The following is a 25,299-nucleotide window of genomic DNA, read 5'->3' on the forward strand; positions in this document are numbered from 1 at the left end:
GAATAAAAGGGACAAACTGTGAATAAAATCTCTTTCCTTTTGTACAAGAGTGTCTCTGTTCAGTGGTTCTGTGGGACAGGGTTCAAGGGAGGAAAATACCTCCTGAATACACATCCAGTGACATCTAGTGGAGCTTCTTTCCACCCGCATGTGCAAGCAGGGGCCTGAAGGGCAAATACTGCATTCTGCTGCACAACAGTTGAATGAGCAGACACACAACAGATTCTCTGTTCTCTGTTCGTCCCTATTTTTCTAAATTATGGCGCTAGTCATAGCAGACAAAAACAGACCGCCCTTCGAATTTCAAAAGATGACCAAGAAAGACAAAAACACTGTGATGGTTTAATATATTATGGTTTATTACTCATCACAAATGTCATTATAATCATCAATTAAATACATCAGTTGTAGATCTGAAGGAATGAATATAATTAGCTATGATTTTATTTCACTTTTGCCAGAGAGTGACATGTAAACTTAAAAACACAAAAAAAAAAAAAACGGCATGGGGAGGAAAACAACTGAAATGCTTCTTTAAATATTTGCATCAGTGGGGTAATTCCCAATCAAATGTGATCAAGAACAACGATTTTAGGATCAATGTAGAAATGCACAAAGGACCTGACATGAATGGATTCCTTGACTCATCCTCAATATTGCAGAGCTAAGTGCTGATTCCACAGGGGGAAACCACAGGCTAGCGAGAGATTCATTTGATCTTCACAACATCTTGAGCCCTCTGGAGAAAGACAAATGACATTAGCATTAAGACATGAGCTGCAAAGGTGTATTGCTCATAAAATATTATAGTCCATGAGTCTGGAAGTGTGCTCAGAAAAAGACCCTCTGAAGCACAAAATGTATTTTTCCATGGCACCAATCTGATCATCATGATCAAAGCTGTTGTAACCACACACTATCAAGAGTCATGATGGAGGATGGTTTGCATAGATGTGTTCAGTTCATCCTCACCAACACTACGCTTTTCTGTGCCTAAAAATGCACTGGCATTAAAACAGAGGAGGGAGGGAGTGATATTTCTATGTTCAAATGACAGCCATGTAGAGACCTGAAATAAGTGAAAAACAATGAATATGGAGGACATGTTGGCTACAATTACACGAAAGTCCCTCTAATCCTTAACTACAAAAACAGTACAGTTAAAGAGCATCTATGTTTCTGCCATCAAATGGTTTCACACTAACTATCTGGCACTATTCACTGTATACTGATGGGTTTCAGTGCAGTTTAATGTATGCATAAATATCTTACAGTACAGGACACCAAGTGTACATAGGTTAGGGAGTTAGTTCATAAGTTATCATGAATGTTACAACACAACTTGGTGAGACAGATATTAAGATCTCGAATTAAGGAACTAGTCAAAGCTCATAAATCACCTCTTAGTATATTATACAGTACGATTAAGACCTTCAACTCCCAAAACTTTACTCATGTCAATGTTTGTTCTGTCTGAGGCCCATTTTTCCACTCAAGTCTGTTTAATACTGCACTTCAGTAAACCAGAGACTCGTGAACCTATAGTTGACCAAACCAACAATGACAGTAAACTTAAATAACAGCAAAGACATGCATCGAGTTTGTTGTGTAAAAGCAGAGGACTTAGCGTGCAAAGACAAAAAAAAGTAATAAACACTTTAATGATCCCCCTGCAACTACACTGTGTAGTCAGCCATTATTCCAGTCAACCAGGTGTCTCTTACTCACATAGAAAAATAGTCAGATCCAAAATAATAATAATAATAATTCATAATATACTATATTTGATTAAATTAACCACTTTGTACATAAATACATCAGAGCCCGAAGGTCAAAGATCAGAGGTCAATGCTACATTGGCACACCTGGCACCTCCAGTCAAGTGGCTTCCTATTGGTCCTCAAGGCACAGCTTTCAAACTATGAAACTGGCCTTTTGAGACTCGTTTTCTATGTCACTACACTAACGGAGTGGTTGACTTCAGTGGTGCTTTGTGACAAAATCACAAGTGCAAAAATCATCCTTCATTATCTTAAGATAGTTGAAATCACATTCTAATGGTTGAACTAAAGTTCTTACCAAGACTGAAATTTGGCTAAATAAAATACATGTGGGATTTTGTTCATCAACAGCAAAATAATACTAATTTGACAAATGGAGATATGGTCTGCAGGACTTGTGCACAGTCACTGCTGGGTATTGCATGTTTTCACATGACCAGTTTATCAATAACGCTGCGCCCACTTTATGCAAAAATTACCTTCAGACACAAGAAACCTGAACCAAGGCCTGAACTAAAAACAATGAAATGCTCCCATTGTGTTGTTTTGCCAGAGACAAAAAATACACACAAATGAACCATTAAAAAGCAGCCACCGCTACATGGTGTCTGCTTGTATTTTTAATTTTCTCCCTCTTTTCGTCAATAGATATCCCTCCATTTTCCCCATCAGATTTTTTTCCAATGGTATAATAGTTTGGGGAGAATCACACAGGATTCAATGATGGTTTGATTTGAGAGTAAAATGCAGGCAGAGGGAGACTGAAATCAAGGGAGGCCACACATAGAACAGCAACACATTTCACTATACTACTAAGGCACACACTCACTCACGACATTTAACATGACAATAAATACATCCTCAACAACATTACAAGCATTTCTGCCTTCAGTGCCTGCGTTTGAGACGCCTTCGAAGGATTTTCTTTCATTTTTGTTCCAGGTATCCAGATAACCTGTCCACAGATGAGAGCTAATGGGGCATATGGAGCTAACTGTAGGTAGGCTTGCTATTTACATACTCTATGGCACCATAACTATTTCTGCAAACCTTCAGTTCAACAATCCCTTGAGTCAAAATTTCTCTAACTACTGCCATTAATCTGATTAAAATAATAAAAAATTAAAAACAAAAAAAATAATAATTAAAAAAACTAAAAGATAATGACTGTAATCATCTGAAAAATTATTTGGATTCACAGTCCATGCTCCAGTTGAAAAAGGAAATTTGTCCCATCTTACTAAAACTCGGTGAAAAAGAAAGCATTGAGCAAGGGGCAAAAAGATCCCCCGAGGTGCTATTAAAACCATGATCCAGTTTTCTCCACCAGTAACATAGTCTTGGGACTACATTAAGTCTTCAAAATGATGCGTTATACAGGAAGCCATCGCATTTTTTTTTTTTATTAATCACTGTGTTTCTGGGGCCTTTTATTCCCCTGACCTCTCTTTTTGTTCAGCATCCCTTTTCATTATCCAGGAATGACAGGGTGGAAAACTAGGCCGAATCTCTCGCTGCTGTAGCTCCATTTTTTTCCTCGGCTTCTCCTCCCCCTTTGTCCTTTTTCTTCCCCCCCTTCTTCCTCTCTTTTTCCAGCCTCTCTTTGTCTTTCCTGAGCCTCTCTTTTTCAGCCTTTTCCTTTTCTTTCTTTTCCTTCATTTTTTTCTTCTCATCTTCCTTTTCCTTCTTCTTGTCTTCTTTGCTCTTCTTCTTCTTCCTTCCCTCTTCCTCTCCAGTTGTGGCATCAGCTGCTGGTGCCACTTCTTTTTTTGAATCTGGACACGGTGGCAGAGGGGCATTGTTTGCAGTCGGAGAGGGGATAGTAGGAGTAATTTGCTCAGAGACAATCTTAGGGGAGGGGGCAAGAGTGCTGGGTGGTGGTGCTGTGCTTTGAGCTGGGACCGAAGCAGGAGGCTGGTCCTGTGCTGAGGTGCTTTCTGAGGCCTGAGGCCCGCGCGATGAGCCAGCCGCACCCCCGACTAAGGGGCTCTGAACGTGGGGTGCCGGTGCCCTCTGACCTGCCCCAGGGGGAATAGGTGGTTTATGGCTGGGGCCTCGTCCTGAGCTTGATATTACGGAAGGTGGGGACTGATGCGGTAGGCCCTCAATGCCCGATGGCCCAGAGAAGGAGCCCTTCTTGGTTTGGGAGTGGAAAGGAGCCTTGGACTTGCGGAAGCCAGGCAGGGAGAGGAGGCTTGAAGAGGCCCTGAGAGGTCCTGGTGGAGGGACAGGGCTTCCCAGGAAAGAGAAGCTGCCACCCGAGCTGATGGAGGCTGCGCGGCGTTTGTACTCATAGATGGCCCTCGAACCATGGAGGCGGCGGCTAGGCTGGTGTGTCAGCTCCCCTCTGGACTCCCTCCACTTCCTGACCTGGATGCTGCACTCCCTCTCTATGAGTGCCTCTGTCACTGGGAGCATGACAATCTGGATGACACATCAGACAAGGACGAGACAGACAGAGGAAGTGAAGATTACTAGACTGGGCACTACTGGACAAAGTGACTCATAACTCGTGTCACTGAGTAAAACAAGAAGCAAGTTTTGTTAATGTACATGGTCTATGAACCAAACGAAAGAGACCCACCTCCTGTACCAATATGTCCTCTCTGATAGCTTCAGGTGAGATGTTCCTCAGACGCTCCATGGTTTCATACATGCCCTGTAGTTCTCTAAGTTTATCCACCGAGCCAAGCATCTGTTTCAGTAACACTAGGCCCACACGAAACACTATCTTCACTCCTACAATCAAAGATTAAAGTCAGGTTTCTGTCAAACTACAGAGAAAAAATAAAACTGAATTTGACACATACTTGAAACTGCTGAGAGCATTCCTATTCAAATTCATGAAAAAAATGTGTAACGTTTCTAGATCACTATAACTTATCAACTAAATTCCAATGTAGGGAAACTGTTCAGTTTCACAACATATAAGAGCAATGAGAGCTGAATCCTATGGATATGAATAGTACCTTCACAGAAGAACATGTCCCATACACGCAGAACACAGGACCACGGTAAGGTGCGTGAGAAGATGCACATGAACCACTCCGTCATGTATAGAATTGGGTCAATCTTGAATTTTTTCAGATGACGGTACGCCATTGGACACGTACGCCGTAGCAGGGAGAAGAAAATCTCACCATCCAGCTGGATTGCTTCCTAAAACACAGAAATGACGAGCCAATAAAACTGAGAAAACAGCCTTTAAGGTCTGACAAACACAGACATGAGTTGGTTAATTCACTCACAAGTCCAGCACTGTAGTAGCCAGGAAGGTACTTCTCGCATATCTGGACGAGGCACCAAAAAGCTTGCTGTGAAACAGAACCAAATTACAAACATTAAGGTCAGCAATCAATTCAAAATGAGGTTTAAATGTTAGTAGTGCAATGAAACACAACGCACCATCTGCAACAATCTTCCCCATTTCTTCTTGGGGGCCGATTTAAAAATATAACGGCGTGCAAATTAATCAACTAAATCTTCTCACTCTCCCTTTTCCTGTATTTGTTGTGTGAAAACGATGACAAGGCCATGTTGTGGTGTACTGATGTACAAAAAATAATTATTATAAATAAATATACACAGCCTCCCTATCCTTGCATTGAACAGGAAATGGCTGCAACTGAAACTGTGACAACACTTTTAGTAGATAGAGACAAACTTTATTTGCAGTGACCACACATGAACTACAGCAATTGTCCCCATGTCCTAAAAAATAGCACACGCACATGCTCATGCCACTTGAAGTATCAAGTATCACTATGTTCAACAAAACACCCTCAAGCAGACACCTCTCTTTTTCTTATGAGCTCTCTCAATTAATGTGCCGCATGAGGGGGGACACACAGAAAGAGAAACATAGTGAGGTTAACTCATTGTCCTGTGTTTCCACTAGTTGGAAATGCTTTACTCACGTGGAAAATCATGCAGTGGGCATTCAATACAGCGTTTCTGTGCGTTAATAATAACAGAACTGACCGCTTTTCATTTCCCATCTAGTGAGAATCAGTACCCCAGTAGTTCAGCCCCTCACCTCAGCAGGCATATGCATGAGCAGCACTGCAGCCACTGGAGCCTGGGCCTGGCAGTAGCCCTCGTCAGGCCGGTAGACGGTGTAGGCCTTCAGGATTCGATATAGATCCTGTTGCCTGCAGGAACAAACAACAAACTTATCCAGTAACCAAATCCACAAAAATACCTGACCAGCTCATACATCTCTCCCTTTACTATAGACAAATGCCTCTGAATGAAAAATCATCGTCTAAAACTAAATATACACTTTTATTCTGTTTTGCTTATGTTTATTGTGTACTGTGATTTTATATTTTTCATTAATTTCCTCATTTTCAGTATCATCTACTGGTATTATTTTACAAATATTATGATGTTAACCTGATAAAGATCCATCCAGGATCAAAACTCTGTCTGTTGTGTGTGTTTTTTTTACCCATGGCCGCCACGAGCAGCAAACATCTCATGGAAGGGGAATTGTCTGTGGAGATCTTTCTCTATAATGTCCAGCCATTTAGCTTCTCCTTGCGCTCTCTCCAGCTCCTGCAAAAAAATAAAATAAAATAGAAACAAGTCTATAGAAAAATTTGTATTAACTTGTGGAACTAGCTTGCAAATTACCCAAGTGGATTACATAGGAAAGCCCTGTATGAAACCACATTTGAGAATCTTCCACAGGCAATACAAGCTTTACTTAGATTTAAGGGACCCAGGCCCTGCTGAGGCCAGACCCCCCTCCAGTGTAAGCCCGGAGGCAGGCCCCTGACATGCGGGATTACCAGTCCTGATAAGAGGCTTACAACTCACTAGGTCTGCGTCTGCGCCCCTTTGGCACCCCTGGTGCTGAAATTGCCCTACTCAGCCACATCGTTTCATTACAATGGTCACCACTTTGGACCAGTTACTCAATCAAAATATTGTGGCTTCTTCACGGTCCTTACAAAAAAGCATTTTCAGGACTAAAATAACCTAAAAGTTTGTGTAAAGTGGTATGTACCTCCTGAACATCCTCATGGCAGCAAGTAAAAAGAATTTTACCATACCCTGGAATCAGGAAAAAAAACCCTACTTTGGCCATTCTAAAAGACACTATCGACTATTTACACACCATAGAAAAGATGACTAGGACAAGGCTGGCAGATACTAGATTAAATGGCATCATTAGTTTTAGTAAAACAACACTGACTAGTTCTTATTTTGTAATTTTTAAACATTCTTCCACTTTTCTCATTTTTGTCTTAAATACTAAGATGAAGCTATGCCTGAATCCATGTGTAATTAACTGTACCTGTGTATTTGCCTGTGTGAATATTTGACCGCATCATCTACCGCATGATTTTGTGTTTTACTCTTCACATTTTCTTTAAATTTAAAAATGTTATTTAATAACAAAAAACAAATAGTCAAAGTGATACCTCGAATTTTCCAGAGTTGGCTTCTAGAAGCTCTTGGCTGTTGGAGAGCAGCTGCCATGCTTTGGCTCTGAGAGAGGATGGAATCCCCTTCCTGCAGCGCAACTTCACCTATAATGCAACAGACACACAGGGAATTAGCTATGACATCATTTCAAGTTTAACCCATCCATGGATATCTAAAATGCATCCAAACATAACTGAAAGGTTGCCATGCATACCTTCTGGAAGCGATGTTTGAGCCACTTGTCCCAGCTGTGGAACATATCAAGCCATTTTACCTCCCTCTGCCTGGCGACTTCAACTCGTACATCCCTTTCACTGTAATAGTGAGTAATATAAAATTACTCCATCACTGACAGAACTGGGAAGTGCTCTTTTTCTTTTCGTACTCTTATTTCAATCTGATATGTAGATAGAATCTAATGGCACAAATGAATGACCTCACTTTCTCTTTTACAGCCATGTGCACAACATTACGATGAATTGCTCAGATACAGGACATCCTGATGCCACTACTGATGGCAAATCAATACAATTTGAATTATTTAACAGTGGAAGAGCAATTAGCTTGTCAGAAAAGTAGAAGCAAATCTGACAAAAAAAGAGAGGAAGGGAGCAGATGGGTGTGAGGGGTGATACCACAGAGACACACAGTCAGTACATACTGAGTCACAAAAACACTCTCAGCATTATCTGAGTCAGACCTAAGGGAGATAAAGGATGGACAAATATGTTTAGAGCAGCAGAGAAGGAGAAAAGGACGGGAAGGAGAGGGCGAGACAGAATAGAGGACAACCTCTTTGGGGCAGGTGGATGACAGAATGAATAAGATGTTCAGGGAAGGCAAAGTAACTGATAAAAAGAAAGATAGTCAGGCAGGATTTACATTTATCTGTGTAAACCAGGTCTCCATCCACAGTCTAATGATATCTTACAGTGCAAATAGTGAATTGTCTGCATGTAGCCTTAACGTAAAAAAGAGAGGTACCTTTTTATCCTCCTTCAAATAGTAACAATGAACATGTCTCTGATTTCAGAATATCCTCGACCTGTCTGTTAGACATATTGATATCACACAGTGGGCATTCTACACAGTGGCTGGTAGTGTGAGTTATTAGTTAATGTCCTAATACTTACCCACTTTCACTGTACTGATTCCCACCTAGGAAGCCATATTTATCAGTGCGTCTGACAGCCAGACCATTGATCTCGGAGTCTGAGCCCACAGAGCTGCCATCCTCTCCCAGTCCAGATAGAGACTCCAATGTCCCTGACATCAAGCTAGCTGACTCTAGGTAGCTGAGGGTGTCTGGGGCTGGCCGTGGGTTGGGGTTGTGCAGCGGTAAGGCTGGCTCGTAGATCAGAGGGACAGTGGGGCTGGAGTGTTCAGCTCTAGTGGGGGTGCTGGGCAGCTCTGCTTTCCTTGCTTCACTGGGAGTGTCAGGCTTTGGGGAAAGCGGAGGTGGCTGACTTTGAAGGTTTTGTGCTTGTTGGAGTGGCTGAGGTTTCCCCTCTTCAGTTGTTGCTGATGCTGTTGTATCGGTGGACACTAGAGGAGCAGACATTGGATTGAAAGCTGCAGCAGCTTTGGGTTGGCCCGCTGTAAACTGACCATCATCCATGACAGGATTTGGATTGTGGGTAACACGCACATTAGGGTAGAGATTAGGACCAGGATTGAGTTCAGGAGAGGGGGATGCCTGGATGCCATCGCTCTGAGCTGGTGGCTCACTTGACAGTGCCGGGGTCTCTGTTTTAGGATTCAAGAACTCTGCAGCTGCTGGGTCACTAGTAGCTCCAGTCTCTGCTTCTTTCCCTGCCGATTCCTCTCTCTGCGGAGCAGCTTCATGTACCAATAATGTGAGAGGGGTCTCAGCAGTGAGTTTGAGAGGACTCAAGGGAGGGTGGGGCGTCAAGGGTGAATCCCTTGACTGCGCTGCAGGAGTGTTTCCAGTCAAAGCTTTGTCGTTGTAGAGGGAAGACTTGGGTACGGGTGCCTCCCCAGTAGACTCTGTAGCAGGGCTGTTGGGAGCAGGGAGCACTGATGAGGATGGAGGGATGGATGGAGCTGCATGAGGATCACCCAATGCAGGTGGTGATGGAGACAGGGTGGAGAGTTCAGCCATGGTTCCACTCGGATCTCTCCTTTACAAACAGGGGGAAAAGGATGGAAGTACATTTTATTTTGTTAAAGAGCAGGTATCATTTCAGTCATAATGGTTGTAATAAATACAATCTGCAGATGTTTGAATCACAAACAGCATATTTATTGTGGATAGAAAAATCTGCAAATCTTCTCAGCATCAAGTCATGACCCTGGCAACTTTAGACAAACACTTGACACAAAAGACGAGTAAAGTGTAATTGAAAAATAGAATTCTAGCTGTTTTCTGTGGAGCAAAAGATCAAAGTTCCTCGTCTTAGGAAAGCCGTAAAGGTGAACTATACTTTGAAATGATGGAAATTCATCGGAGACAGTCTGCAAACACACACATTCCAGATATATTTTACAACTCCAAACCACTTTCAACCTTAGCTGTTTTTACTTGTAAATCCAAATGTGATAGTTTGATATATTGCTTCAGGAAATACATGATTAGCTATATTTGACCTTACTACAACACACACAGTACACAGTACAAATGCGGAATTCAGCAACTTAACTTCAGTAAAGCACATGATATGATACCACTCTGCTCTCTTTGGCAGACATCACACCAAACAACAAACAGCTTAGCTACAACAACTATAACATTCAGTTTGAACACTATTTTACTTTGTCAGCAGGCTACCCAGCCTGGCTGAAAAACGTTCATGTTAAAGTGCTGCATTAACCACTATCAGTGCACTGCCATTTAACCTTATCAACAAAGCCCCCCAGACAACCACAGTGATCCAGTGCTTCGCTGACGAAGCAGGTTAATGTCTGCAGTGGTGGTTCCAGCTATCGGTTACGTGCTAGCAGCTAATAACATCAGCCACTTTGTTGTCATATCCTCTCTAGAGGCCTCTCTCGAAGCGACTCAACTTCCCGATTCAGCACACCGAGGCACTGGTTTACTAATAGCTAATGGTCACCACCCTCCCTGCTTGCCAGGCCCTGGCCGAACAGCGTCCACGGCCTGGTCCACCCTGCTGCCCTGGTCAACTACAACTTCAACACCGCTGCTCAACTCACCCACAACCGGCGTGTCACTGAGATTTGTCCGCCTGGATAGCCAGGGGGTTCCTATCGGCACGTCCCCCCGCCACAGCTCCGGTTCCGCAACCTCCTCCGTAAATTGTAAACACGAAAAAGCGACACCGGGACAGGAACCGCTGAACTGGGTGAGGACCTGGAAGAGCAGACCTCCTGCTATCGGCGAGCTAGCTAGCTAAGTTACCAGCTAGCTAAGTTAGCTTATTTTATCCTAATGCAACTCTTAGCATTAGCGATAGTGTTCTGTTTCTGTTAGCCTAGCTAGTTAGCTGAATGTTTCGGTTACATCGGTTAGACGTGCGGACTTGCTGCGACCGTTCTTACCAAATCTAAGCAACCCTCTAAGTAACAGGTTTCATCATGAAACTAAAATGACTTTCTTTGTTTAATTTATCAAAGCACCGCGGCAGGGACACAGCTAACACCCGCTGCCTGCATTTCCTACTGACAGCTACGTGCGCGTTCTTGTCAATGTCGTCGGACACACGCACGCTCCCGCACAGGAACCTCCCTTCTACGGCAGAAATTGCACACTAACGATGAAATATGCATTACACATTAATGCTATATGGCATTCATTTTCCCTCTCATTTCATTTAAGTTTACCGCAAACACACACCTTAAGTGCTGTACCTTCAGTAACCATTTGTAATCTAAACGTACTCTTTTAAAGAAGTTACTTAAAAAGGAAAAAAAAAAATCCCAAATTCAAACAATGATCAGAGGGTAAAAATATATTCTAATAATAAAAAAGTCGAAATAGTAGTCATCTCAATGTTTTGCACTTAACGTGTTTTATTTTCACCACTAGATGGCGCAATTTCCTTTAATTACAAGCATTTTATAAACTCTGAAATGTAGGGTTCACCAACCACGCACACACACGTTAAGACCAGTATGGTATCTGTATGCTGCAACAGCATACTAACCAGTATATGGTATCTGTAGTAGTAGTGTAACAGTAGACTACTAACGTGTACTGCATATTATGATTCATTATAATATGCAGTACACATCAGTATTATTCCGTAGGCCTATACTAGAAGATAAACCTATAATCATTTCAATACTACAGAAACCCTACAACTTCAGATTGTTTTGTTTGGGGAGAGCGTAAGAGGTTTTGTTTGGGGATTGTGAGTCATCTCTCTGCTTTCTGTTTCATACAAGCAGCCCTGTTATGTTGTGAGGATTGCCACGGAAAAACCACAGAAATTAAGGGACACCCAGGCATGCTGGACCAGTGTCAAGTTATTCTGCAAGGGAACTCCCATTTACTAAATCTTAGTCATATAAATGAGTGCTATCCAGCTGGTTGTTATAGAGCCTGGAGACAAGTTTCCACAAGAACACAGAGAGGAGTTTTCTGGGGATAAACAGTTCACTGTCTCCATGGAGATCCAGAGGTGGAAAACTCACAGTAACCACATGGACACAAATGCACACTGAAACAATCCATGACTTAAGGTCATGAGCCAGGTCTCCAAGCTGCACAAACTTTCATTATGACATACACTCCCCTCCAAAAGTATTGGAACAGTGAGGCCAATTCCTTTATTTTTGCTGTAGACATCAAAAGATGAATATGAGACAAGAGATCAACATTTCAGCTTTTATTTCCAGGTATTTACATCTGGATCTGATACACAACTTAGAAGTTAGCAACTTTTGTTTGAACCCACCCATTTTTCATGTGAGCAAAAGTATTGGAACGTGACTGACAGGTGTGTTTTGTTGCCCTGGTGTGTCCTGTTACATTGATTATTCAAACAATAAATAGCGCTGAATGTCTACGTTCAGTTTCAGATTTGGGTTTTGCCTGTGCAGACTGCATTTATAGTTAGAGGTGTGACCAACATGAAAGCCAGAGAGCTCTCCATGGGTGAAAAACAAGCAATTGTGAAGCTGAGACAAGATGGAAAATCAATCAGAGTCATTGCACAAACATTGGCCACAGCCAGTACAACAGAAACATTGTGAGAGCTGTAAAGAAAGACCCTAAAACAACTGTTGGTGACATCAGCATCAACCTCCAGAGAGCAGGAGAGAAGGTGTCACAGTCTACTGTTCGCAGGAGACTTCATGAACAAAAGTACAGAGGCCACACCAGAAGATGCAAACCACTCATTAGCAAGAAGAATAGGAAGGCCAGGCTGGAATTTGCCAAAAAGTCCGGAGACAAGCCTAAAAATTCTGGGACAAAGTTTTATGGACTGATGAGACAAAGATGAACCTTTACCAAAGTGATGGAAAGGCTAAAGTTTGGAGAAAGAGAGGATCTGCTCATGATCCCAAACATACAAGCTCCTCTGTGAAACACAGTGGAGGTCATGTCATGGCTTGGGCTTGCATGGCTTCTTCTGGGATGGGCTCATTCATCTTCATTGATGATGTAACACATGATGGCAGCAGCAAAATGAACGAATGAATTATTGCAAGCAAAGGATTTGCAACTAAATATTAAGTCTTTTCACGTTAATCTATTTTAAGTCTATCTGTTCCAATACTTTTGCTCACCTAAAAATTTGGTGTCCCGTTACAAATAATGCTATCTTCTAAGTTGTGTATCAGATCCAGATGTAAATACCTGGAAATAAAAGCTGAAATGTTGATCTCTTGTCTCATATTCATCTTTTGATGTCAAACCCAGATGTTTTCAGTCTACAGCAAAAATAAAGGAACTGGCCTCACTGTTCCAATACTTTTGGAGGGGAGTGTGCACTGCACACCATAATAAAATGTAAACATAAATGAGATCAGTGGTGTGCCTGTAATATGAATCAAGGGCAAAAACACAACAAGCAAAGTTATGTAGAATATATTAACGGATTTTTATTTTAAAATTACAAAAAATACTGTCATTATACAAAAACATTTTAGTATTTAAGTTATGATATTAATAACATATATTGCTAAAATACAAATTAAAGTCCATATACATGTAGTAAATGCTTGCAAATTGTGTTTACATTTGTCATAATTGCATTTGTTAAAAATGTTTAATGTCTAAATACTACAGCACATTCTTAACAAGAGGCACAAATGCTTGGTGGTACCAACTAAACATCAATGAAGTGAATCTATTGGACCCAATCATAAAGTCTCAAGGCTGTTAATATAAGTGCATCACCTGAACAAATACTTTCATTATATCATTACACAAATATAATTATGACATATAATGCTCTTTTCTATTTGCCTTTCTGTCTTCGTAGCAGCTTCTGATGCATGTTGAGTAGTTGTGGTCACATTAAGAGTCTTTGGGGTTGTCCAGAGTGAATGAGTCAATCCAGTTCTGTGTGCGGGCTCGACATTGATCCCAGTCATACAGAGGGCAGTACTGAAAGTAACGCAGGGCTTTGTCTGTGCAGACAGTGAACGAGGTTCTAGCGATGGCCAAGGTGTAACGGTTCAGCAATGGCGTGTAGTTGTACACGGGGCTGAGTATCCAACGTAGCAGGTCATTAAACAGGGCCATGAACCAGAGCACCAGTCCAGGTACACGGAGCCTTCGGAAGTTAAATGCAGAGAGGAGCAGCATGTTGAAATCCTCATAGCTCTTGTAGGGGGAGTCATCATAGCAGAAGAAAGCCTCACCTCCGATTGAGCGGGGGCGCTCTCTCAGGGTGCGCACTGCTAGTATGTGCATCCAGGCCACGTTGCCTAGCAACACAAACAAGCAGATGAGTACAAGATTGATTCAGAGCAGTATTTTAAAGTGCCAAAGGAAAAAGATCCTATTATGACCCTCTTTGGAACTTGTGTTTTTGGTCTGAACAGTAACATTTGTTATTAGAAGCCGATGTTTTGAGTTATTCCATATACTGTATCAGGCTATTTCATTATTGATGCAATAATTGATTTGATGTGAAATTAAAATGGAGACTATTTTTTCTAAATATTTCCCAATTACAGTTGGACTCAAAATGTTCCAACATCCATTGCAATTAGGTGTATTGGCAAAATGTACAAACTTTCAGCTGTGTTCAACTCAAACTGGAACAATTGAAATAGCTCAACAAAAGTATTATAGGTGTTTTCTCCAAATTCAACATAAAATGACACTTTTAATGACTACTTCAGTCCCAAAATTATTCAACCTCCTGAATATAATCTCTCATAAGAGCACTCATTTACAAATAAGGTATTGTTTCAAGCACGCCTGATGCAACTAATCAAGGGCATCATTATTTGCATCAGATGTGCTCGGAATAGAACACATCAAATACCCAGACTGGCTGGAGGTTTGTTCACAGGGACGTTTGGTTGCATGTTAGACATGTGGGCAAGTCAAGAGAATTGTCCAAAAAGTTAAGAGAGGAGATGATTGCCTTGCACAAACAAGGAAATTAATACAAAAAAATAGCAAAGGCACTGGATGTTCCTAGAGATACTGTTGGAAGCATAGTTTGTAAGTTCAGAGCTTAAGGAGCACTGGTTGCACTACCTGGATGTGGCAGAAAGAGGAAGCCATAAACAGCTCCCACCGGATTTCTAAGATGGCAGGTGGCCAAAAGCCCTCAAGTGACTGCAAAAACGAGTGCACCAAGTCTTGGTGGCAGTTGAGACTGCAGCACTCATTGAAAGTGGCATAGTGTGTTGAACTCGGAGAAACAACCTGTAATATTAGTTGTGTTGAGCTGTTTCAATAGTTCTTGTTTCAGGTGCAAAGGAGGTTGCATAAATTAAGTGCTACTGTATATCGTCAAGCTAAATCAAGACATTATTGACGGTGTTTTATGCCATTAACCAATAATGGATATAAAACATTTATCTCCAATGCTATGAGATAGACTAACTAGTGTTGCCAGATAAATGTAGTTGTGTGAAATAAACAGTTTCTATTACATCCTTCACACCGTGCGTCAGTAAACATGCTTAGTTACTTCATACCTCTGACCACATTACACTGTCATCATCCTGAACATCATCTGAACGCATGCTACAGTTTACAGAAGATCTACAGTGTCTGATATACTTGCATCCTCTACAGTTAGGGCTTATCATCTGTAGATCCTTTCTGTATTAAGTCTTCAGCAAAAAATTCAGTGTATGTTATAGGTGCCACAAATATAAGCCACCCACACATGTGGGACGTTTCTCAAGTTCAAAGGCTGTATTGGTCATAAACAACAGATGATACCATGACTGAATTTGCATGACAGCTGTACTTCCACTTTTAGCCCTGGTGTGAACATTCGTAAATAATCACACTAGGCCTTTAACAGGTTCTCCACTGCAGTTTGGTTGGAGGTGTTATGGTAATTAGGAAAAGAAAAGTAAGAAAAGTAATTTTACCTGCATAGACCCGTCCATGTTCAGAATCTTCTGGGACACCGCCAATGATCCAGCCTCCATTTCGTACACCCTGCTTGTAGAAATCCTTAATTAGCTCATGCCCCTCGCCATAGATCCCTGTTGGCCTCAGAGAGCATGTGTATAAACATTTTCCTCCCTTCACCTGGACAGGAGAGAAAACCAGGATTCAGTGTTAGGAATAAGATAGGAAGCATGCAGAAATAAAACATTTACAAAGATAGGAAGCATGCAGAAATAAAACATTTACAAAGACGAGCCAAAGGGTAGATATTTGTGGATTTTGACTGCAGGAGTTAACAGCACAGCAAGACCACAAGGGGGATGATCTAGCATTTTGTGGCAAAGTTGCACAACATAACTCCCTCATACTGTTTTTTCTAGGCTGGAATCCGACCCAGTCTTAAGCTCAAGTCAGTTAAGTAAGTTAAGCTGTCAGTATCATAGCACTCAATAATATTTAGTAATAAACATTAATACATATATCTGGATGACAAATATTTTCTTTTCCATTCATCATCTGCATTATTGTGGTTTTATGATTCTTTGTTCTACACAGTTTTTTTTTTGTTTTCTCGGTGTGTCTGTAAACTGTTCAAATGTGCTTTTAATAAAACTGCCTCACTGTGACTTGGCTGTTAGTGTACATCATGCAAATGTGAGCTTGCAGAATGTGCTTACCAACGGGAACACCAGAAACCATAAACATTTATTTGTGAAATAAATATTGTCGAGCATGAAGTACCTTGGTGCCATTAGCTTCAAGCACAATTTTCTCTGCCTTTGCTTTGCTCTTAGGATAGGCCATAGTGTGTTTCACGTTGTAAGGCGTGTCTTCATTGCCCCTGCAAAGAAAGAGTCAAACAGTCAGAAGGAGTCAAGAGAAAGTAAGAAAAAAGTGTTTTCATGACCTTGACACATGTGAGAGAGGAATTTGTTTCAGTGAGGCTAACAGACAACTACAGCTCAAAGGGGAAACTTGCACAGAGAGGGAGAGAATGATAGAAAAATGGAAAGATTACAGAGATTGAGAAGAAAGCTTCAAAAGGTAAAATGACCACCTGTTCGCAGGTGTTTAGGCAAAGTCAGTCCTTCCAGCAAGAGCAGATAAAAATCGTTTTTCCACTGTATCCTGATCGTGTGATGTGAACTGAAAGAGAATGCCAAACATTGTTCTGAGGTGCAGCTACCGCTATGTAACACACCTACGCACGCCGACAAACATGCAAATAAACACACCTCTGGAAGAATCCATGAGCCCCACTCACACGGTACATGGATTCTGGAATTGTGTTTTTTTTGTTTCCTGCTTTTGGCATTTAACATCCCCATTTTTTAAAGGATATTATTACTGTTTTACTACTAATTATGTATATTTTGATTTACCATACTCCTATCTTTTTTCAGTGTGTTTAATCCTCATGATGTATTTTTAGTAGATGGCCTATCACATGTAAAACACTGTTGGAGAGAGACAAAATACAGGAGCGTCACACCTTCATCTGCACTAAAAACACCGAGCTTGGAGACTCAGCTGTCTGTTAGTCATCTCTATTTTTATCCTTGCACAATTATTTTTGTTATGGATTCCGTGCATGTTTGTACTAAATATTCTTCTATTATTCAGGAAAGGACAATGCACTCACTTGAATGATGCAGACATGCCCTAAATTGTAAATTTGTACAAATACCATACTAAAATGTAGGTTCTGAAAACAGTGCAGGAGTAGCATCTGAGATTTCATACACTTTCAGTTGGAGTTCTTCTTATCATACATTAGTTAGTGACACTGAGCAGCAGGTCAGTTTTTACCTCTACCTTGGAGGTTATGATTTTCTATTTGTTAGCAGGATTGTGGAAAAAACTACTGGCCCAATTTTATAAAACTTGGGATTAGGGTTAGGAAGAACCCATTAAATTTAGGAGTGGACTCTCTAACAACCAATAATATTGACCAAACTGTAACACTGTTGACTATGGCAAAGTGAAGTGTGTGGTAAACAACTCTTATCGTTTTTGAAATATTTCCAGACATATGCAGTAGTTGTGCTTGCAGATTTGCAGATGAGAGAAGACTGGACTATTGGCGTTGTCGTAGGTCTGCATTCCCGGAGTGCCCTTCTAGTTACATAATGCCATAATGACTGTAAAGCAAGTTTGGGTGTCTCCACCCCATCATATCTTTTCTGTACAGACCTTGTGTCTTCCATGTTGATGCATTCAAGAGAAGAAAAGAGGGTGGATAAAAGATAGTGACCACAGACACTTAACTGCGGAAGCAAAAGCATTTTTCAGAGTGCATTGAGTGAGGAAAGCAGTTGGACTTATACACTGGGTTGACAAGTAAATACAGAAAGAGATTTCTTGTGCTTCACCTGATAAAGGGGTCTCCGTTGATGTTTGGACCGATTACTTCCATGCTGCTGGTGTAGACCAGGGACTCAATGCCACACTCCACACAGGCTCTGATCACATTCTCCGTTCCTGAGAAGAGAGAAAAACACTGTCGTTTAAGATTTGGAGGATGCTGGGTTTTATTGGGTAACACAAGTTTCTCATTCCTCCAAAGCCACATGACTGCTTTTGACACAGTTGGATTTCTTCAGTGTGTCTGTAGAGTTGGTTGGTACAGTTAAATCTGAAAGTTTCAAATGCTCCTTTGTAACTGAATTAAGGGTGAATGTATGAGTCAAATACACACTGTAACACACTGTCTAAAATGTAAAATTACAATTGGACACATAAGGAGATGGTCGACAGGAAGTTAATTTAATAAGAGGCATGGCATCCATATGTTCTCTGTTTAGCAGAGAGGAAGAAAACATGTTTTTCTAAACCTGGTCTCTATTAAACACTTGATTTCCGGTGGAAAGAAAAATGGTCATTTCAAAGTGGAGGAAATGAGACCTCTTATCACTGTATTTAATACGTTCTACAGTCTCTCCAGTTTTCCAGTTGCCTGAAGTTAAACTTGTGTCACAGAGGGAATAGAGGAGAAGAGGACAAAGTCCACAGGCTGTAAAATAACAAGTGGTTCAGTTTGGCAGAGGATTAAAAGAAGTCCTGACGAGAGTGCGCCGGATTCTGTTTCAAGATGATAATTCATGCCTCATACTTGCTATCTTAATCATACGATACAACAGATGATGCCACACAGATTTTGAGAGCTTCAAACATCCACAACAGACAGAAACAAACACCCACACAGAAAATCAGCATGAAAATGCCTCATGATGTCTGCTGTATTGCACACTGTCCCTGTCCTCAGCTCCTGCTCACTTCTCCCTGGCTATATATATTTTCACCCAAACCCCTAAAGCCTGCCACCCTTGAGCTGTCCACCACATGCCCTAACTCTAACCCTGCAAGTGATGTCCAATGTCTGTGGACTCTGAAACTCTGTCTTGAGGAATGCTGTGCCTTAAGGTTTGAAGCCCCACACTGGCTCATTAGGGGGTTAAAATCTTAGGTATGTACACAAGCTGAAGGCCAGAATCCACAGAACATTTTAATGTCATCAGTAAAATAAATTCTCTGGAAAATTATGTGGAAACCAGTGTCTAGATATGGTTTAATGTTCAACTCTTATTCTATATCACTAGCCTGCAATTCTTTCTCCTCCTGGAAAGAAGTATGAGATTTTTGTCTTGGAGACTGAGGAAGAAGCAGGGAGTTAACAGTCATCTGAAACATCGTGACGAAGACTTGAAAAAGACCAACACTGGAGATATTATTAAATTCTTACAATACTTCTCAGCTGGAGTAATTCGCACTGAAGCACCGCCTCTGATCTCTCCCCCAGTTTACACAGATAGACAAAAAATGATGCATGAAAATAATCATTAAATTCTATATAGCTGTTGAAATTCTGGCACTCCTAAACGTTTGTAACTTCCAGGATATATATGAGATCTGTTGCACTCTCGAGGTCTGCAATTACATAAACCCAGACGCCGACAGTAAAGTATGTAGACCGTTTCATCACTTCCCCTATTAATGTGGATAGTATCAGTCTGGATCTAAATTGTATGACATAACTATCACCATATGGTGTTTCCCTCATCACAGTTAGCCATACGGTTGCCTAGGGTGACCTATCCCTCATAACCATGAGCACACACATGTTTATTTTGAGTCCTGCTGTCCAAAATACTCACTAGAGCACCAATTGTGGATTACTCCACCACTGAAAATAGTCCCAACAAAATGTACTTTTTCCTCCTGATTGAGTAACATCTGCTAAAAACCATAGTGCCCATCTGTGTGTGAAAAATGTTCTGCCTTTTTGGCTAGTGGCTGAAAGCTACAGACAATCTTGGGAAGACACACACACGCTCACTCTCTGACTCAGCTACTAATGCTGCCTTACAATGCAATGCATAACAATGCAAACGACACACCATCTCACAGGCCTTAGCGATTCTGTTGGTCCTTCAGAAAACTGGCTCACATCAAGATAAGGCCAATACTGACATTTTTTTATTCTTGTCTGGCTGACAAAACACGTCAAACAACATTTATACAATCATGTGACACTTTAAGTCACCATTGAAACCCAAGCTGATCAGGATGACGAACCATGCTTTGTCCCTGGAAGGAGAAACTCTGCAAAACATTAGCTCTTTAAATGAGCCATTGACTTACAAGAAATGCATATGGACAATTAAAATAATGAAATGCTGAAATGTGATGAAAACTAGTCTTTAATCCAGGTTTGAGTATCTAGAAGAAATCTCTCACACCAGACATGGCAAGATGACTGACTAATAATGGCCACTGTTCTCTCAAAATCCAGCGTAACTTCACTATGGCCATGAGTGAACAGATTTTCCCAAAGCAGAAGCAGGCGTGCATTTCCTCTGTTTCATGGTTTCCCTACAATAAAACATTCTTAAAACTGAAACACCCAATAATGTTTCCTCTCCATTCCCTTTTCCTTGTCGTCACTTGGACCACTCCCTTGAAGTCTAACCTGTGACGTTGACAGAGCAGATGAGGGACTCTGGGATTTTGAACCAAACGTCCACCAGACTGGCTGTGTGAATAACGACATCGGCACCGTGGGAGGCCTCCAACACGCTGTTGTAGTCTGTAATGTCTCCCTGAATGACCACCACCTTTGTCCGCTCTGAGGGAGAAACAGGAAAAGACAGTCAGACTTCACAGTACTGAATGTGATTCTGGATCGGGACTGTTCTCCTAAGAACTCTACAAAGGCATGTCCATACATGAGAAAAAAGCTGGGAAGAATTTACTGGCTTTGTTCACCAAATGATTAGACAACTCTCTTCAGGATTCATTTGACGACGTTTCTTCAACAGCTACACATATAGTACACTTTGTCCTTTATGATGTACATTTTCTTGAAATTCAATTAAGAAACAATTATAGCAGGAAAGAAAGAACAAGAGAAGAGCATGCCCTTAAGGCCTCTGGTTTATCTTGACTGCTGCGTGTCTCCTTGAAATGCTGATAACAAGAAGAGGCAGAGTCCTGTGGCTGACACACAAAGGGACTGGACTTTTGAACACTGAGATTCTGTTGCAACTCAGACACTCCTTCTGGAGCTCGCATTCCCATCTGTCATTTTACCAATTTCAGAGATGTTTAATTACTGACTCACTAATTCAAATCAGCTTGAACATGAAAGAAATAAAAATCGCCCAGTCAACACCTCATTTCCTTCAGGCTGAGCTCTCTTGTTACTGTTAGCTGATCTCTTAGGGCCCAAACTGAGTTGCATCAACAGGCGGCCTCAGTCCTGCCTGACAATAAATGCTGAAAGCTGAACAAAGCAGTTTTCACTGTAGGATAGAGGTATTTGTGGCTGGGCACATTCCTGACACCGATGAGGGGAGAAAGCTCACTGTTGTTACATCTAACTTACTGTATTTCATATAAAACATACCTTCACCAGGAAAAAACTGATTGTTTTTTGATTCATTCTTATTTTCTCCCATGAGGTAAAGACCAAACATGTCAGAAGCAGATAGCATGTGAGCCACCTCCGGTCACAACTCCCTGCTCCATGGAAAAACACACACATAACCCTGTTCACGTGAAGCCTACAGGTAGTGACAGGGACTGTTACAGGCTGTGAAAGAGCAGAGCCATAACATCTTTATCCTGACACAGGAAATATAAGGGAGTTGGCTCGTCGCTGCAGATTCACCTATTGACCATCAGCATGTGAGGGAAATGAATGTCAGGCAATGATAAATGTTTTTTTCCATGCAGAGACACAACGTTCATCATTACGTTCTCTTAAACTACTGAAACCTAATAGAATTGTATGTATAAGTTATTTATAAGTTACACCTATCATTTACAGCCCTCCTGTTTCATTCAAACACTGAACAAGTGATAACTGAATGTGATAACTCCATAAGTTTAGCAGTATCACACTAAACCAAAGGCATGCATAGCAAAGTACTAAAGACAAATACTGCAACTATACCAAAGGGAGAAATGTGGGGAGAATAAAATGGAAATTAACACGTCACACCACAAACATGCATGGAAATGGGTTTCATCAAGCCTCTTGATCATCAGGAGCTATTCACGTTTTCAAAAGATGACAGAGAACCTTTTATGAATTCTCATTCCGTGTCATTAAGTCTGAAATTGAATTAAAGCTCGGGCTCCACGGCGGATCAAATTAATGCCGAGTTCAAGACCGATACATGAACATAGAAACGGATTCCCTCTCATCTCTCTAAAAAAAAAAAAAAAGGTCTAACTTTTAATAGCACACTTTAAACGAGCAGAAAACAACATGGCACCACTGTGGTCACGAACCAGCAGCTTCACACCGTCCTGTAGCCGTACCTGTGCCGAGCTCCTTTAAACTGGAGTCCGTTTGTTTGTCGAACACGCGGATCTCCTCCAAGTTGTCCTCCTTCTCCAGCAAGATCCTCAGCAGGTGTTTGCCGAGAAAGCCGGACCCTCCGGTAATCAGGTAGACGAGACCCCGCTGGCGTTCAGACATGCTGGGACCTGGTGCAGTCAGCTGTGGGGGCAGTCAGCTGTGAATGCTGCTGAGGGCTGCAAGTCCGACCGGGCTTTAACAAGGGAGGTGCTGTTTCTCTTTTTTTTTTTTTTTGTGGGTTTGTTTTTCTACAAACTTTATTTAACAGGAGGATGACAGACACACCTGCAGGCACAGCAGCTCGTATAACTGAAATCAGAGACAGAAGCCTGTAAGAAATCAATGACTTCTAATAATGATACACAGTAGATACTCATTGGATGGAGTATGAAGAAGTTGTTACCACTTTCTAATAAGACATACGTTGTTTTTGTAATAACTGGCTTTATTATTGGCGAATAACATGATTTGGTAATGAGGTTAGTGATCCATTAATGTTCCAATAGGTTTTCTCACTTTGCAGTAAGCCATAATGTCCACAGTTATAAATCAGTAATCAGTCATTAATAACAGCTTTGAATCATCAAGCCTGCACTTATAACTAATCATTTGTTGATCAAGAGCTTTTCCAGAAGATAAGTGGTCAAACTGGATTTTACACAACCTGGCAACCAGAAGTTTGTCAACCTTTAATGAAACTATTCGTGACAACTTAGAACCATTTTATAAAGAGTGCCTTATGGGTGACTGGTACCATTGAGGACATTCACAGCCCCCAGAGGAAAAAACCTAAATGCTTTGGTGATCCCAAATGTATGTTTATATGATCCCATGAATGGAAGTACATGTAAACATGGGAGCAGCTCTCTCACTGAGATCAATGACTCACTGTGTATGGATTCATCCACTGTGGTAAGGATCTAATAATAGTGGGTGTTTGTCACAGCTGAGCTCACTCCAACTGACCAAACAGCTAATTTTACAAAGTCTTGGAAGTCCTCCTTTTTACCTTGTGAGAACAAGTTCATTTGTATAAACCAACCATTATACTGTGGTGCCCTGTCATGCTGTGCAAAAAAGTTGTTATTATGTGGAAACACATTATTTGATATTTCAGCACATCACGTCTGGTTTTCACAGCCTCACTTTGCATATTACCCTCACAAATAAGCATCAGTTGTTGTTGTTGTTGGCTGCAGGTTTAAAAATACTGTATAAAATGAAAGCTACAGCACAAAATATTACAACCAGAGCTTTGATGGAGCCCAAGCTGGCATTGTCTATGTGCATCTTCTCTCATATGTCTAACTGAAGAGTCCAAGATGTCCAGATATGTAAAGCCAACGTGTTTCTTAAAATACGGCGTCGGTAAGCAACAACTACCACAACAAAGTTATGGTCACTTTATACTATACACACATAGAACACACACAAATGTTAACATTCTTAGGGAATGCATAAATTAAACATAAAATAAAACAATAGATACAGTTTTTGTATAATACATATACATATATATTTATTCACCCTGGAAATCATTCTGTAGTGCATTTTTTGATTTGTGTCTGTGGAAATACATAATTATCAATGACTGGCTACAGATTTTCATTATGTTGGCTAAACTTTCTTCATTTGAGTGATTTTTATCCTTGGATGATAGTTTTGGAAGAGTAATTGATGACCTGATATAACCTCATAGTTGGGTATTTACCCTCTGTCAAGGCCAGTGCACTTTGCTGCTTGGAAGTCACACATTAACTGAGGAAAAGAGGTGAAGGGTCATTTCTTATTTAGCTTGTTATCATTTTCATTTTACTTTCAAATATTGCAGACGTTGCGAGTTCCTGTTCAACAGTGACTTAGTTCTGCTCTGAGCACTGGTGGTGTCATGATGGCCAAAAAGGATCAAAATCGATCAGCTATCTTGATTAGATGCCTATGATTTCATGAATGTCTTTCTTGCCCCACAATACAACTTGGTCCCAACAGTTTCATTCAGTCAACAGTTCTGTTAAGTGTTCTGCTTGTAGCAGCTGATGTAGCCTTGAACCTCTAGCCTCAAACAGAGAGGAGGAGCAGGCTACAGGGGTCTGGTGAGCTCATTTATTTCCACCACCACGCCCTTGTTCAGTTTCAACTAGTTTCAACTCTAACCAACACTGCCTCCAGTGACATTACACGAGGCACATGATGTAATGTGTAAAATCAGCAGGGCTATTTGATCACACATAGTTGGCTCTATTGTAATGTTCCATTTCTGCAATTCATTCTGCATCAAATCACTGCCAGGTGGGATTTAATGGAACAGTATCTTATCAATTCAAGGGTTCTTGACCAGAATATTTCAGAACAACTGCTGTCACTCCAGCAACGATAAAGAAATAATTTGTTGAAACGTGCCGTTCAAGCAGTATGGGTTTGTAATGCGACTTCGCAAAGCAATATCCTGCCATTTCCAGTTTTGGCCAGCCTTCCTGTGACTCAGAAAAGTAACATTTTCCCCCACAAACAAGTGAAACACTATTTCCAGCTCTTGAGTTCAGTTCTGGTAATAAGTGCGCTTTACTTGTAAAAATCTAGCTGAGTTTAACAGAATAATACAGTGTGTCACCCAGATGTACAGACTTGTTTTTAACTCAGATCACTCTTTCCTGCCGTCATCTGGTGACTTATGAAATGTAGTCTTTGTAGGTCAGACTTCAGCA

At 41.1% G+C, this 25,299-nt stretch overlaps 3 protein-coding genes across 4 annotated transcripts in view; 1 reads left to right on the plus strand and 2 right to left on the minus strand.

Annotated features, from left to right (window-relative positions):
- Nucleotides 1-25,299, plus strand: part of LOC139217353 (pyruvate dehydrogenase (acetyl-transferring) kinase isozyme 2, mitochondrial-like) — a 188,728-nt gene that overhangs the window by 33,099 nt on the left and 130,330 nt on the right. The gene's annotated exons all lie outside the window — the stretch shown is intronic.
- tbc1d10b (TBC1 domain family, member 10b) lies at nt 357-10,845 on the minus strand. 2 transcript variants are annotated; one of them, XM_070847910.1, is made up of 10 exons: nt 10,734-10,845; nt 8,348-9,355; nt 7,429-7,528; nt 7,211-7,318; nt 6,232-6,338; nt 5,818-5,932; nt 5,030-5,095; nt 4,751-4,940; nt 4,366-4,520; nt 357-4,205 (listed from the first exon to the last, which is right to left on the minus strand). In XM_070847910.1, the coding sequence occupies exons 2-10, from the start codon at nt 9,334-9,336 to the stop codon at nt 3,279-3,281; spliced, it is 2,757 nt and encodes a 918-aa protein (XP_070704011.1). In that variant the 5' UTR covers nt 9,337-9,355; nt 10,734-10,845; the 3' UTR covers nt 357-3,278. The 2 variants fall into 2 exon arrangements, with proteins under 2 accessions (XP_070704011.1, XP_070704010.1); XM_070847909.1 differs by having other exon boundaries at nt 10,389-10,845.
- hsd3b7 (hydroxy-delta-5-steroid dehydrogenase, 3 beta- and steroid delta-isomerase) lies at nt 13,283-22,735 on the minus strand. The gene is made up of 6 exons (XM_070847901.1): nt 22,555-22,735; nt 20,699-20,854; nt 18,102-18,210; nt 16,471-16,570; nt 15,708-15,870; nt 13,283-14,072 (listed from the first exon to the last, which is right to left on the minus strand). Exons 1-6 carry the CDS (start codon nt 22,712-22,714, stop codon nt 13,660-13,662), a joined length of 1,101 nt encoding a protein of 366 aa, XP_070704002.1. The 5' UTR covers nt 22,715-22,735; the 3' UTR covers nt 13,283-13,659.

Source organism: Pempheris klunzingeri, chromosome 17, assembly GCF_042242105.1.
Source record: "Pempheris klunzingeri isolate RE-2024b chromosome 17, fPemKlu1.hap1, whole genome shotgun sequence".
In the NCBI taxonomy this organism is placed as follows: Eukaryota; Metazoa; Chordata; class Actinopteri; order Acropomatiformes; family Pempheridae; genus Pempheris; species Pempheris klunzingeri.